Source organism: Battus philenor, unplaced genomic scaffold, assembly GCF_028537555.1.
Source record: "Battus philenor isolate CCGP_79_NKW_IND1 unplaced genomic scaffold, ilBatPhil1.0.hap1 SCAF_14, whole genome shotgun sequence".
NCBI lineage: Eukaryota > Metazoa > Arthropoda > Insecta > Lepidoptera > Papilionidae > Battus > Battus philenor.
Window position 1 is genome coordinate 14226657 of NW_027181676.1, and position 15104 is coordinate 14241760.

General features: G+C 37.7%; 1 protein-coding gene across 1 annotated transcript in view; it reads left to right on the forward strand.

Annotated features, from left to right (window-relative positions):
* The window catches only part of LOC137933712 (intermembrane lipid transfer protein VPS13A-like), a 79680-nt gene that overhangs the window by 18408 nt on the left and 46168 nt on the right, over nt 1–15104 (forward strand). Inside the window, exons 13-24 of the mRNA XM_068777736.1 lie at nt 531–709; nt 1699–1928; nt 2758–2900; nt 3905–4039; nt 4296–4467; nt 6424–6570; nt 7067–7192; nt 7675–7741; nt 7890–8047; nt 10261–10462; nt 11339–11450; nt 13505–13723. Coding sequence (XP_068633837.1) covers nt 531–709; nt 1699–1928; nt 2758–2900; nt 3905–4039; nt 4296–4467; nt 6424–6570; nt 7067–7192; nt 7675–7741; nt 7890–8047; nt 10261–10462; nt 11339–11450; nt 13505–13723 — 1890 coding nt within the window. The remainder of the gene's footprint in view (nt 1–530; nt 710–1698; nt 1929–2757; nt 2901–3904; nt 4040–4295; nt 4468–6423; nt 6571–7066; nt 7193–7674; nt 7742–7889; nt 8048–10260; nt 10463–11338; nt 11451–13504; nt 13724–15104) is intronic.

Consider the following 15104-nt stretch of genomic DNA (forward strand, 5'->3'; position numbering starts at 1 on the left):
CAAAAAACGTTTAAATGTAATTCCAGTAAAATCTATTTTCCGTAATAACTCAGATAATTTCTAGTATATATAAACAGAAATTAAATACATCGATGCAGAAAAAAAATACCTTTGATTTGTTGAATAAATAAGCCTTGTAGGTGGAACATAATAGAAGTTATGAAAGAAATTAGGTTCTCTGTGTGTTTGGCACTACTCGGTGTAACATAACTGGAGGGGTAAAACACATGTTGAGTGATTTAACAATGGTAGTTGTGTAATCCGCATTGTTTGCCGCATGCGCATTTATCAGCGGGCTGGCGGGCAGTGCACTTTGTTGCACGACAACCACTGCATGTGCGGAAGTGGCTAAATATTGGTTCTTTTCTTACTTAGGATGGACTTCCGCAAAATAACGCCTGATTCCATTAAATAATTAGGTTCTTTGTTTCTCCTATTAAATTTGATTTTGTGATTACGGGTTTCGATTTTTAAATTACGATTCTTCTTAAATCAAAACTGGCTGATACCAAGTATACTTGATTGCCTAGGGCTGCGGAGACAAAACATGACCATGCGAAGGTGTCGGCGGCGCCACCCCTGGAGCCTGCGATTAGTGAGTTGAGTGACGACGACGTTGAGGAATACGCTCGATCCGTGGACCTGCCAGGCTTCGATGACAATGTCTCCCCCAGCAACACCATCGGCACGCTGATGCGATTCGTCATTGGTAAGTCTAACGAAGATATACAAGCCACGAACTCACCTTGTTACTTTACAGAAGATTGTTTTGTCAAGTGGAAGAAATAGAGTTTTCTTTAGCCTCCAACTCGCATGTTGAAAAGGTACCTATTCACTATGATGTTGAGTAACCCAGGTTTATAATTCTTGAGAAATAAGGAAGCTGGCAGATCGTTCCATACTCGGGCTGTTCAGAAACGCTTGGACATCTCCAAGGGAACTCTACAGTCTCATAGTGGTAGTAGGTCGACTTCCTACTAGTCCTATAGCGAACATGGTAGAATAAGATCGTGAAGTTCCGCAGTGCATTCCTCAAAATGAATCATGGTAAAAATTAACTTACCCGCTACTCTCTGATGATGTTCAAGTTCTGGGAAGTTTCTACCAACCAACTTCCATCTGTAAGTCGAAAAGTACAAAGTTCTATTGAATCAAGAGATTCGAGCTGATATTTAGCCGAGCCATCCCTAAGGTTGCAGTAGTATTTCCCACATGTCTAGACTTATGCTTGATACAGAAGAAGCAACGTCTGACCTGAAGAGCTTTGGACTTACGATAGTGTTTTAGAATTAAGGCATAAACTTTTATACGTGTAGCGTTCCCGCTCCGTATTGCTGGCGGTACAAACACAATACTTTTGTCGTTCACAAGTGATGATTGTTAAAGATCCTATAATTAACTTGCTTAACTTAAACTTAAAATGCTTTAAGTTATGATAAAATTCTCTCTTATTGATTTCAATGGTGATCAAGTTGGATTAGCTTGACAAAACTTACTTGGAACACTCGGACCAACATTTTATTACTCTCCAAGATGTTATATTTACGTCATTTTAATGTGTTTAGACCAGTGTTACTCAATAGGGGGCCCACGTCCCACAGGGAAGCAATTTGATTGTTAAGGGGGCAATTCGAAAGTGAACTCGACACGAACTTAATTTTCGATTTAATATAAAAAATATATATGTTACTTCACCAGGTGTAATAGTTATAAACCTGAGCCGCTCCAGCGACCAGGTGGATCGACCATACATCATGCTAAGCGTCACCAAGGTGTGCCTGGATGTTGCCGTCATGGAGTACGGACCTGCAGTCCAGTTGTCCGTGGACCAGGCCTTGCTCACCGACAAGCAGCATCACAGCAACACTGGCCAGTACCTGGAGCTCCTCACCTGTTCTGGAGATCTTTTCAACTTGCTCTACAGAAAGGCGAGTTAAATTCATCTTATTGAAATATAAACCTTTTTAATTTTTAAGATTACACTGGTAAGCTTCAAAGAAGGATCCGTAGAAGAACCAAGTGGAAGTAGGCGTGGCACATCACTCGTGCAACTGACGGCTGTTGGGTTAGGTTTATTCTTGGTTCTTATTTATTTTCTTACACATATTTAATTTATATATTTATAATTTTATCACTCTTAAGTAAGAAAAGGTCCAATATTTAGCCACTTCCGCACATGCAGTGGTAGTTGTGCAACAAAGTGAACCGCCCGGCAGCCCGCTGATAAATGCGTATGCGGCAAACAATGCGAATTACACAACTGCCACCGTTAAATCACTCAACACGCGTTTCACCCCTCCACGGGGCATCTTCATGAGTTATGTTATACCGATTAGTGCCTAACAGTAACTTTATCACTCTTGTTTAATATTTCGATTATTATTATTCTTCTCCCATAGGTTTCTTTAAATATATTTATGACCCTTGCTTTTGGGGTCTCTCGTCCTCTCGCCTTGTGTTAGGTTCAATTTTTATTCTGCATTCTCTTTCGTCCTTCACATTATCTTCTATTCATTCCTTTTACGCTTCACATGATCTGTCATTATTCGCTTGCAGATCCTTTTCCTTCATCTACATTCTTAGATCACAGTTTTTTACATTAATTATCACAGATTATTTCTCACGTAGGTTGGAAATTGTTCTAGATAACCACCTATAAAGTAATGAATAAATGGTGTTTTACAGTGGACATATGGTCGCAGTCACCATCATACAACACAAGAATAATCCTAAGTTTTCCAATAAATATATCCGCAGGTGCGCGCCAACTGCCCCGAGTTCCGATCTCACTTCCACAGTGTGGAGCAGGCTCTGGTCGCTGACATGGGTCACGTATCTATACTCCTCCATGCTACAGCTCTGCGTACACTCTTCAAGTACCTCGACTACCTGAATGACAAGTGAGTTATATACCACGTACCCTCGACTAATTATGAGCTGTGGTACCAACAGGTACAGGCACCTTGTCTCGTAGTAGGTAATCCGATGTAAGTAAAACACTTGCCGGATGGTTTAATTATATAATACAACTAGCTGTTCCCGCGAACGTTGTTTTGCAAAAAAAAAATTGGGTTTTAATTAACAAATGTAAGATAAGGGTTGATCGTAGAGGGGTGAAAATTTAAGGTTGTATGTATTTTTGTATGCTGTATCATAATAAAATAAAAACCAAAAAAATTGTCTAAAAAATAAAAAAAATAATTTAGGGGTGGACCACCCTTATCACTTAGGGGTATGAAAAATAGATAGTAGCCGATTCTCAGATCTACTGAATACGCGTATAAAATTTGGTAAAAGTCGGTCAAGCCGTTTAGGAGGAGTTCAAGTTCGAACACCGTGACTCGAGAATTTTTTATATTAGATATCACAGCATAACAATCTCAATCTGAGTTACAATACTCTTCTTGCTATAGCGGTCGAAAGCAAAGCGTTTATCCAATAGTGCAGCGCGTCAAAGAGAGCGAAATGCACAGAGTCTAAAGAGAGAGTGGAAAAATAGGTGCGTTCTTAAATCATAAGTATGGATGCGTTCTTATGAACGCCACAATTATATTCAACCTTACAAGTTATAATGTACCACCGGGTTTAGACGCTGATCTGTTGAGAAAAGCCAGAAATTCAACAGTTGCTTTTTTAAATGAAATTTATCAATTTTTTATAAGTACATTATAATGTCAATAATGTAAATGCAGCAACAAAATAAGTCCCACACATTTCAGTCAACTAAAAACTCGTGAATTTTAAACTAAGAAACGGAAAGGTTTAATATATCTCGTGGAATTTCGTTATATTCGTCATATATTCACACACCTATGTAGGATTTATTTACTTTTTTAAAATAAATGTGGTATATAGGTGTGAGTAAAATTATTGATCGAATTTATTTTACATGAAATATTTACAGAATACAGAGCAGAATCGCCTTGAACCTGAAGAAGACGGTGCTGCCGAAGACGGAGACGTTATGGGATTGCCTCATGAGACCCGAAGCGGATCCTCCTGTTCCTCCTGGCGCCACCAAGTTCAGCTATTCCGTCAGGTTGCTTTTAAAGAATTCTATTTTTATTTTTTGGCCTCATGTTAGAAGTCTAATTTATTTTTAAATTTCAATTAATTTAACAAATTAGTTCATTACGTTTTGTTTTTAGATGCAGATTCTGTGCCATCTTTTTATTATGTACAAACAATTCTGACATACATAAAAACGGTAAATGGTAGAAAAAAAAAACAAATGATGTTACAAATTTGAGTGATATAAATATTTGTTTCATTGATAATATGGTCTGCTTTCCCAGGGCAACTTCAATCAACGTACGCCTATGCCATTTGGACAGCTCTCTGGTGGAGATTCGACTCACCACACTAGAGAGTGATTGCGTGTTCAGAGCCAATGACCGCATGATATTCAAACTTTACCTAGGATCGTTACATCTAGATGATCTATCTGAGAATACATTGTACCCTAAGGCAAGTATTTTAAAAACAGAACTGATTTTACTTATTATTAAACGGTTTTATTTAGTTCGACCCGTACGGAATTTGTTTATTTGGATCAAAATTAGAAATTGAAATTTAAGCACCTTCCCGTTGTCAGATTGATCCGAAATTTGGTACACACATTTAATTTAGATGACAATACAATATAATAAAATCAATAACATTATAAATCTAAGATGGCCGCCGTTCCATTATGGCGGTCTAGGTACATATTTTTCCTTAACCCCCTCAATATGGGTATCAAATGAACGTACTACACTAGTAAAACACGATGATTATGTCAAAATTTAAAATTCAAGATGGACGCCGTTCCAATATGGCGGTCTAGGTACATATTTTTCCACAACCACCACAATATGGGTATCAAAAAACCATTTAACTTAAAAGTTTTTTAAATGTATTTATTTTTATTTTATTAATTACACGCGTTTAGCAGATGTTTTACTACAACTCCTATATTTGCTTCTTAATACAAAAAGGACGGTAACATTAATGGTGGCTTTCGAATTCAAATCCTCATTCGAAATTGAATTCGAACGCGCAAGAACTATTTTAAAAAAAGTCTTGTGGTCGTACTGGCAAGCAATATGAAGCATGAACGTTTTTTTAACATTATATAAAGGAATAGGCGTTTGTCTTCCATCTCACCTGATGGAAAGTGTAGATGAAGACGGTGGTGGTACACGCCCATACAAAATAAACCTGTTCACTCTACTCTTAAAGACTCCAGATCTCTCATCAGGAAAAATAGACCCAGGCAGATCGTTCCAAATCTTGGCGACTCTCACCAAAAACGAGCTGTCAAAACGTTTAGTTCGACTTTTGGGTATGTCAACAATGTATGGATGAAACTTTTTCCTGCGCCTAGTAGTCCGATAAAGGAATGGTGATGGATCAATCAGTTCGAAAAGAGCCTTCGAGCACTCTCCAAAGTGTATCCTATAAAAAACCGATAAGCTGGCAACTTGACGACGATGCTCAAGGGTGTGTAGTCTGCTATTTGAGAGCTTTTCGTTGTTAATTAACCTACGGGGTCTTCGGTCAACTGAGTACAAAGCTTCGAGATGATATTTGTCTAAATAATAAACGCTTTATAATATATAGTAATAAAAACGAATATTGTAGGTTTTTCAGATGATTATTAAATACAAATATATTGTTAATTATTTTCTACAATTAATTTTTCTTCTTCTTAAAAAGATATGTATTTCAATTGTCGTTACTACGTATATAGAAAAATTTAAAAAAAGTTAAAAACAAACATTAAAAACACTGCAACGACTATATAGGTTATAAAGATGAGAAAGCATTTAAGTTATATAAGCAATTTGAAGATTTTTATTTTAAGATAAAACACACCTTGGGAATGAATTGCTATAATATTAATTATAGTTGTGAACACAAAAAAACCCGGCTAAGTTTGTTGTGGGCTCTTCCCAGATCACAACGAGTTTCGTCATCTTAGTTTTACTTTTAGCGTAAATAAGGCATTACATTTGTGCTCGATATAATTATAATTTCTTTTGAATTGAGATATTCTGATATTTTTCTTTCTCTTTCACATTATCTTTATTGGACTAATAATATAATTCCTAATCATCAACATGACGGCCAATAGACGTCAAATAAAAGGAACAGGCATCCGCAAAAATTTGACTAGATGTCTGATCTGGCAGCGCCCATATCCAGTTGCATCCACAACCTTAATTACGCCGTCGATCCAACCAGAAGGAACTTAAGCTGCATTTGGTTTGTGGTCTTCAGCAATTCTATTCTTCCATGGTTCTCCCTATTTTAAATTAGATTTAAAAGTAAACGATATAATGTAAATAGATAAATAAACAAGTAGTACATTGTGAGTGATATAAAAGATGAAATGTCATAAAATACAATAAATTCAAGTACCATTCTGTTTTTGGCGATCAGCTGGTATGGCCTGATGAGGACAAGGTTCTGGAGGTGAAGTACGTGAGAGCAGCGACCAGGCTTCGAGCGCACGCTCACGCCGAGCTTCGGGTATATCTTGGCCGGCTGCACGTCGTGGTACTCTGCTCCCTGCTTCATCAACTTCAGGTAAGAAACATTCTTCTTGACCGTGTGCTCTTGGTAATTCCATCATGATCACGGGGGTATTTGCACTGGTGTTCACACAGCCCAGATTCAAAGACGTTTGTTATCACCTTAAACTTAAAGACCTCTGGAGCACAAACTGCACCACACCACATCTGTATTATATAACTCCGTATTCCTGATATAATTTCTTTGGTTTTTCCGTGTTGATTTTCGAATTTAAATTTTGATATACCTTTCTCTTGTCTTCATTAAATCTGTGAATCTCATCTGTGTACAATCCTGTATCATCACGTCTGCCGACAGGCGCCTACTGCAAGCTACTGCATAGGACTTTCCCAAAAGCCCACCATGGTAACCGGTCTTGCACAGTCCGCATTCTACTTCCTGGATTATGCCGTCGTTTTACCTAGTAGGGGGAGTACCCACTCCAGGTCTACGGGAACCTGTCGGCCCATTGGAGAGTAAATAACATGTATTGCAAATGTTTCCTTGGCAGCAATTCGCGGAGCCCCTCGTGGCAGGGTCAGCAGCGGCGGAGGCCGCTGCGGGGGCGGAGCGCGAGGCACGGCGAAGGGCGGAGCGCCTACGCGCCTGCGCATCCAGACTCAGTCTCGCAATAGAGGTACAGATATACCATTATAAGGTTTAGGAGACCTGTTTATACCATCTTAGTACGAAGGTCGGCGATCGTTAGGGCAAATTTGATTTTTGAAACCGCGGATCTGAAAAACGAACTGGTTTTCTTTTCAAACCACAGCACTTTCCTTAAATTTTCCTGTTGATAAGTAGCAGTAGATCATATATAGAGTTTATTTTCATTTCGCCTTAATTTTATAGCTTCCTTGTCTTTATCATAAATAGCACTTCTAATTGTTTCTTCATGCTCTATTCTTCTCTACATTTTATTAACATCTATGTATAGAGTTAAACGGCTGCATTCACAATTAAAATAAATATTAATGCGTTCATGAAGTTCAGGTTTTCGAACTTATATTTTAGTGACACAATAAATATAGACAAAATACAATTAAATATCTTCTTTCCTCAAATATACTACGATGTTATGAATAGTGTATTATTTATGAGTAATTTTATGTTTTCCAGCTTCATGCACCGGTCTTGCTTCTTCCTCAGAAGCCATCTTCGCCTGATCTACTGGTTCTGAACATGGGTAAGTTTTCTTAAAATAGACAGAGAAGTTGTTAACAATATCGTAACTCATTGATATCATTTGACCACGCTCCATGACTAAATTAAAAAAATCGTCAATCACCCCAAACTCAGTGGTAAACTGATCACTTTATTCCTCTGTTCTCTAGGTGATTTGCTGATAGAAAACTTCTTCAAACCGCTAAACGTCAGCCAAGAGGCCACCAGTCCCGTAGTGAATCCGATCATCGACAACGTACTGATTAAACTGGAAAATATTACATTGTCAAGAGCAGTTATGACTTTAGCTGGCACGCTCGAAGTTCAGGTATTCGAATTAATATTAATTTCTTTTAACGCGTTCACTGCGGCTTGAGGTCGATTCAGCCTCATGGTAGACTTTGCACTGGTGCGGCGCGTAAAACTCGTGTTTTCTCTCTAGTGCGGCGGCTGTTTACACTCAACCGTATGAGGTATGACAAAGACAAATATAGCTTTCTTTATCTCTGCGAAGCATTGACTCAATATTGTAAAAAAAAATTGATGAACATGAGGCAGAAAAGGCCTCAGCCGCACTACTAGGAAGTTCAGCTTGAGGCTGATTCGACCTCAGCCGCACCAGCTGAAAGTTCTTCAAAATTGGGCCCGCAGTGAACGTGTTAAACCCACTTGAAATCCTCAGCCGCAAATTGATGTACATGAGAAAAATAAATAAACTAAATAAAGCTGTGATACTGCAATAGAAAATACAGCTGAAGTGTTTGAGGATGGATGAAAGGAATGGAATGATTGAGAAAGGAAGATGGAATAATGGAATGATAGAAGGAAGAAAAAAAGATATTGTGAACTATGGAAGACTAGGACGAAAATAAAAAATTCATGTGAAAAAATTGTTAAGAAATAAAAAACCCTGCTCCCAACAAAATAGGGGTAGAAGGAGAGATCCCAATAGCGGAGGCTTCATAAAAAAATCCTCTGCCGCTAAATGTTAGCTTTTATTTTACAATTAATGCCCGTTTTACTATTTTCATGTTTATTCTTATCTATGCCACCGATGAGAACTTCTACATTTATTCCTGCTTTATTAATTTTATTACTAGATTCTTTCTTCTATAGGGTGGGCCATAAATTTTTGCACTTTTGAAACATGTGTAGAAATAAAAGTAAAATGCTATTTTGTTTATGATTTATTTACCGTAATTATCATTTATAAAAATTTTGTTTTTCAAAATTACATCGTCGAGATGTGCTCCGTCTCGCCGTTGGCCCCTTACTCTCACGGTTTTGAAGAAATCAAGTGTTGCTATTTGCAAAAATTTTTGGCCAACCCTATATTTTTCAGCTGATGGACGGTATGCAAGGCTTTCCCAACCATTGCCACGTTAGCTGGTCTTGTGGTGCCTGCATCCGGCGACTTCCCGTGATCTTAACTATGTCATCCGTCCTCCTACTGGGGGCCTGACCAGATTTTTACATAGCTAATTATCTACTCTTACTTATCTTCTCCAGTTATTTACATTTTATTTTTGGGTATTTCATATAATTAACTTTACATCTAGAGGAATATGATATAGTATTCAATGTGTTACCAATGATGACTTGCGGTTTTTATATGTGGTCTCTCACTCTGAACTTTATTGGGAAAATCACAGCCGTTCATAGAGATATGGGAAGTCCAGGGTTATGATTGTAGTTTCTCTATGAGATCTACTTAGGTTTGAGGAGATTTGTAGACGAAAGTAACATATATAGCCCAGTGAATTGGCAATTTCAAGTTGCAGTGGTCAGGCCACTTTGCAAATAGAACTGATGGCATCCAGGGCCTTAAGATTTCGGAGTGGAGACCATGAACCGGCAAGCGCAGAGTAGGACGTCCATTTACAAGATAGACAAATGATATTGTTGAGGTTTTCGGAAAATACTAAATGCAGATTGGTTTCAACTGGTTCTATTGGAAATTTAAGGAGGAGATCTATGTCCAGCTGTAGATGTATGGCTGAAATAATGATGATAATGATGAGGTCTGTGACTGCTAATTACAGGTTGAAGGTCGTTAGTTCCAATTAGAAATCATAATTAATATCATGTCAGAAGATAGTCTACATTGCAAGGCACAGATCGTGCCCTGAAACGACCTCCCGCCATCTTGATTATGTCCACCTAATGGTAGGTCGGAACGTGGTGACCGAGAATCTTTTGACCTCAACAGCTATCAGTCACTTAATGTGTTTTAAATGATGAAGATAATTATGATTTTCTATTGTTTCTAACTATGGCCACTCAGCAAATAATATTTCACTAGAAGATTATAATGTATTCTGTTTAGGAACATACTGACATATTTTTTTCTCTCGAATTAGCTACTCGCCTTAATAAATTAGAGGCACGTTCACACTGACCAGATGAAGTAAGCCAGACGTTTGTGTGAGTCCAGAAAAGGAGGTCTTGCAGTTGAAATGACGGTGATGAACACAATATTCAGTGTCTTCGGTGTAATTTCTTCTAGTTGGAATAAAAATGATAATAAAAAGGATTGTCTAGGAACCAATCCTGGAGCCGATATCGGTGCGCTGCGACCTGAAGAGGACGGTCAGCTACCAGCAAGTAGCCAGTGCATACCGCGAGCTCCTGCTCTGCGAGGCAGACGTGGTGATGGATACAGTGATGATGAACCTGGGACAGAACGACCTGGCTACAGTGCTGGCTGTCTGGAGCGGCAATTTGAGCGAAGCGCATTACATCAGTAAGTTTGTTCCGGACAGACTATAAATCGGTTTTAATTTTTAATTTATTTATTTAATATTCTAAAGAATATATTATGTATCTTATCGTGTACAATAAATTGTACACGATAAGATACATAATATACAGATACAATAATATACAGAAAAGTACAATGGGCGGTCTTATCACACAAGGCAATCTCTTACAGACAACCATAGTAAGGAAAAGATAATAGTACTTATAAAGGGTAGATCACGTGTACAAAAAAAATACATATTCACAAACAAATGAACATAAATATACATAAACATACGTAGACATACATACATACGTATATAACATATATACTTATAATAAAAAAGGTTTAATACATATTATAAATATAATACAATAATAAATAAAAACATCAAACTGATTTGGATTGCACTTGCCTCGGATAAAATAAAGAAACAGAGGGAGAAAAAGTAAGTTTTAATATATTTGCAAATATAAAGAAAGAGATTTACATATCAATGATGTGAAATTTAGGGTGTTAATTCGACACACCTTCACTGAAACTTTTGTCAGCATAGATGTATCGTATAAATTCGTAAAGAAAGAGAGAGAATTATAAAAAAAAATTTAAAAAAGTTGTGTAGGAAAATATTTAATAAATTTGTTTACTTTTTTATTTGATTAATTATTTCTATTATTGAAGTTATTTTTGATAAATGTAACATTTCGCTCTGTATCAAATAGAAATTTCCCTATGGTATATATGCTTTTAAATAGGCAGAACAGAAAGTCGATTCAAGTTTTAGTTATAGTCAGGGGAATTTTTTGCGAAAATCAAAACCATGACAGTACTATGTATGCTATTACTCTGGAAGGATCTTACTCAAAATTTACACACCAGGTAATGTGGTACCAGGATCTCCCGTGGAGACGGCTCCTTCAGATGTCGCTGTGAAGAAGCTACAAGCATTCTTTGCCCAAAGCGAGCCTGTGAGAAAAGAAGTAACTGTCAGGTAAGCTTAATTGATAGTAACTTGTTCATATCACGTTCCAGTTTTAATTAATTGCAATTGTGGTAGTGAAATGAGATAAACGGATGCTATTGAGAAAATCCTAATTTATTGTTCATACAACCACTATACAAAGCCTCCCTGATAGGCGGAAAGGATACTAGGGAAGAATTCCTCTCATACTGCAAAGAAAAAAATTAAAAAGTGATACAAAAAAATAAAAATTAAGGAATATAAGAAAAATTTTAAATAGACAATAAGAAAAAATGTGATAAAATGTAACTCAAAATGTGATAAAAATGTAAACGAAAAGAAATAAAGATAAAATGTAACATGTAATGAGGGAGGAATGAAAGGTCACAGAGTAAAAGGGAAAGATAGCAGAAATGTGGCATGAAAGAATAGATTAAAAGAATATGTGAAGAACGAAAGGAGAGAATGGAAATAATAAATAACTATGTGAAAAAATAAATTGCTCGTAAAGTCCCTGTCCCACCAAAGAAAGGGGTACGAGAGGCCCCCAATAGCGAGGGCCATAAAAAAAAAACCACTATACAAAGGTAGGCGTGTCGGAGGGTAGGCGCATCGGAGGAGAGTTTATCACGGCGTGCTTGCGCGTGCGCTGATATGCGGCCGAACCCAGAGTGCGGTGAACGCGCGCGCCTAGCGACCGGGGATCCTGGCCGCTGGCTTACGTCAATGCGCTAGGGCGCGCATGCTGCCGCCGCGGACAGGACAGTCTGACGTAGTGGGACTGTCCGCCATACAGTTATCACTCTTGTATATGAAGAATGATAATGAGAAATTAGTATTAAATTGATATAATTTTTCATGGCATCACAGAGAATAGAGCCATTTAGATTTCACGCGCGTCCTCATTCGAGACAAGTCGACAAAAAACTGGGATGTATGTTTGGTGATCGCTTTTTCTCCAACCAGTTTTCCTGTCATGTTTTCACGTTTGCAGCTTTAGTCCAATCACCACGTTCATCGTCATTTCAGCCGTAAGATGTCACAGCTTGACTTAGACCTAACTTAGAGATTTTTAATATGTTCGGTTGGAAGTAGCCTGTATCGTCTTTCGACTATCATAAAAATATCATCTGTTTATCTTGTGAGTGGAAGTACTGCGCTGCGATTGACGGTCTGTGATCACCGCTCCAATAATCTATCGAATTCATCACAATGGAAACAATCATCGTCGTCGCGTAAATTGATAGACGTTCACTGCAACGCCCTATGACCTATAGCGGGCGAGTTGGGGCGAGGACCCTGGATACAGGCAGCTTTATACCGGAACTTTGGGAAATACACGTAGGAAGCTTGCGTCCAGCGGTGAGGACCCTGGATACAGGCAGCTTTATACCGGAACTATGGGAAATACATGTGGGAAGCTTGCGTCCAGCGGTTGACGTTCTGTTGTTGAAATAACAAAGATGACGATAAGGTCAAAGACTGCAAATTAACTCGAAGAACGTTGGTTCTATTGCCATACGACAAGTTCCACTAAGAAATCAACTCCAACATTATGTCGATAGATTCTTAATGCAAGGTACAGTTCCCTCCTTCCCCGTGACCTTGACTATCTCCAATATTTAATGGAATCAGGAGTTATTTTGCGGAAGTCCATCCTAAGTAAGAAAAGGACCAATATTTAGCCACTTCCGCACATGCACTCGTGCAACAAAGTGCACCGCCCGCCTTCCAAACACAGAGACACTAATCGGTGTAACATATCTCCTGAAGATGCCCTGTGGAGGGTGAAACACGTGTTGAGTGATTTAACGGTGGTAGTTGTGTAATTCGCTTTGTTTGCCGCATACGCATTTATCAGCGGGCTGGCAGGCGGTGTACTTTGTTGCACGACTACCACTGCATGTGCGGAAGTGGCTAAATATTTGTCCTTTTGTTACTTAACTATCTCCACCTAGTGGGAGGTTCACCCTCGCCACATCTACCGTCTCGTTACCGCTAGAAACCCTTTCGGCTCCAACGACCATTATTCGCACAAGCGATAACCAATGTAAGGTCTAAATTTACAAGATTATTTATTTCAGATTTACACTCGATGGTATAGAACTTAAGTTGTTCTCTGACATGGATGAAATACTGAGTTCGCCTGTACGCGACCTGAACCACGGGCTGGCGAAGCTGACGGCTGGCGAAGTGATGCTGTGTTTGGATTGTTACTCCGACAGTAGCACCGAGGTGAAAGCCAGCCTGCAGAGCTTGCTCATCGAGGATATACGCCCTGATCCCAGTGTCGTCATTAGACGGTAAATTTTTGTATTTATTATACATGTAATATATTTATAGATTTTATTTTATGTATAACGGTGAACTTAATGTCAAAGGCATTCTCTACCAGTTAAACTTAGGACATTAAAGATGAAAACTTTAATTAAAAAGTATAATCAAATTTAGAGAGAAAATAATCACATAAAATCAACTTACATATATATATATATATATATGTATATATTGTAAATAAATATATCATGATATTAGGGGTACCGGAAAGTAATGTAGTTTCTGTCGACATATTTTAAAGAAAAATCGGTTGATTTGTTACCGTTCCGGCAATGAGTTGTATACTAGATAGCAAAAGGTTATTGATAACGTAGGTGCATATATTGTTGATCAGAAATAAAAACTTATTAATAATGTAGTCGTGTGAAATTAACGTAAGATAGTGACATTACTTTCCGGTCCTTCTAATATATATGACGATAGTACAGCTACTATATTTAATGGAATCAGGCGTTACCTTGGGGAAGTCCATCCTAAGTAAGAAAAGGACCATTATTTACCCACTTCCGCACATGCAGTGGTAGTCGTGCAACAAAGTGGACCGCCCGCCAGCCCGCTGATCGGAGCAGCGGAAGTGGCTAAATATTGGTCCTTTTCTTACTTATTGTTAAGATTATTATTTTTAATTTTTATACTAACAGTATACCTATGTCTATAGGTGAATATATTACTAGTTATTGAGCATTAAAACCTTAGAGAAATGTTTTTGAAAGAGGTCATTAACTAGATATAAATGTCGATTTATAATTTTGAGTTTCTCACAAGGGCACAACGACTTTGTTAGGTGCGCTGGAAGCTGCATTCCAGACCGCTTCCAATTAGTCTTATTGGAATTCCATGGGGAAGACTGACGTCAGAGCAGTGGACGTCGTACAGCTGAAATAATTACGTTGAAATTTATATTTGAACTTTATTCTTCTCTGATATCCACAGAAGATTACCATTTGATTATCAAATTCTCTGAGAAATTGACGATTTTCTGGCTCGGTTTCTTCTCATCAGATCAGCATTCTAAGCCGGTGGTATAAAACTTAAAATCATAAAATAATTTACGATGTAAAATGCGCATAAATGGCGAATAAAAATATTTTGGACAAGAGAAATATGTATGGTTACGTTCCAAAAAAAACACGACGCAAATTGAAACGACGCAAAGTGAATTAAGATTTTTTATAGCAAAACATGTAAAGATCGAAAATAGGTTCCAGGGTCAAGAAAATACTACTTTATTAAAAGAAAATTGAACAAAGTAAACATTTGAAAAACGAAAATAATATAACTCTGCCAATAAATAAATTGGAAAAATATTTACCTTTTTTGTAATCAGAAAAAACACGTAAAAATGTA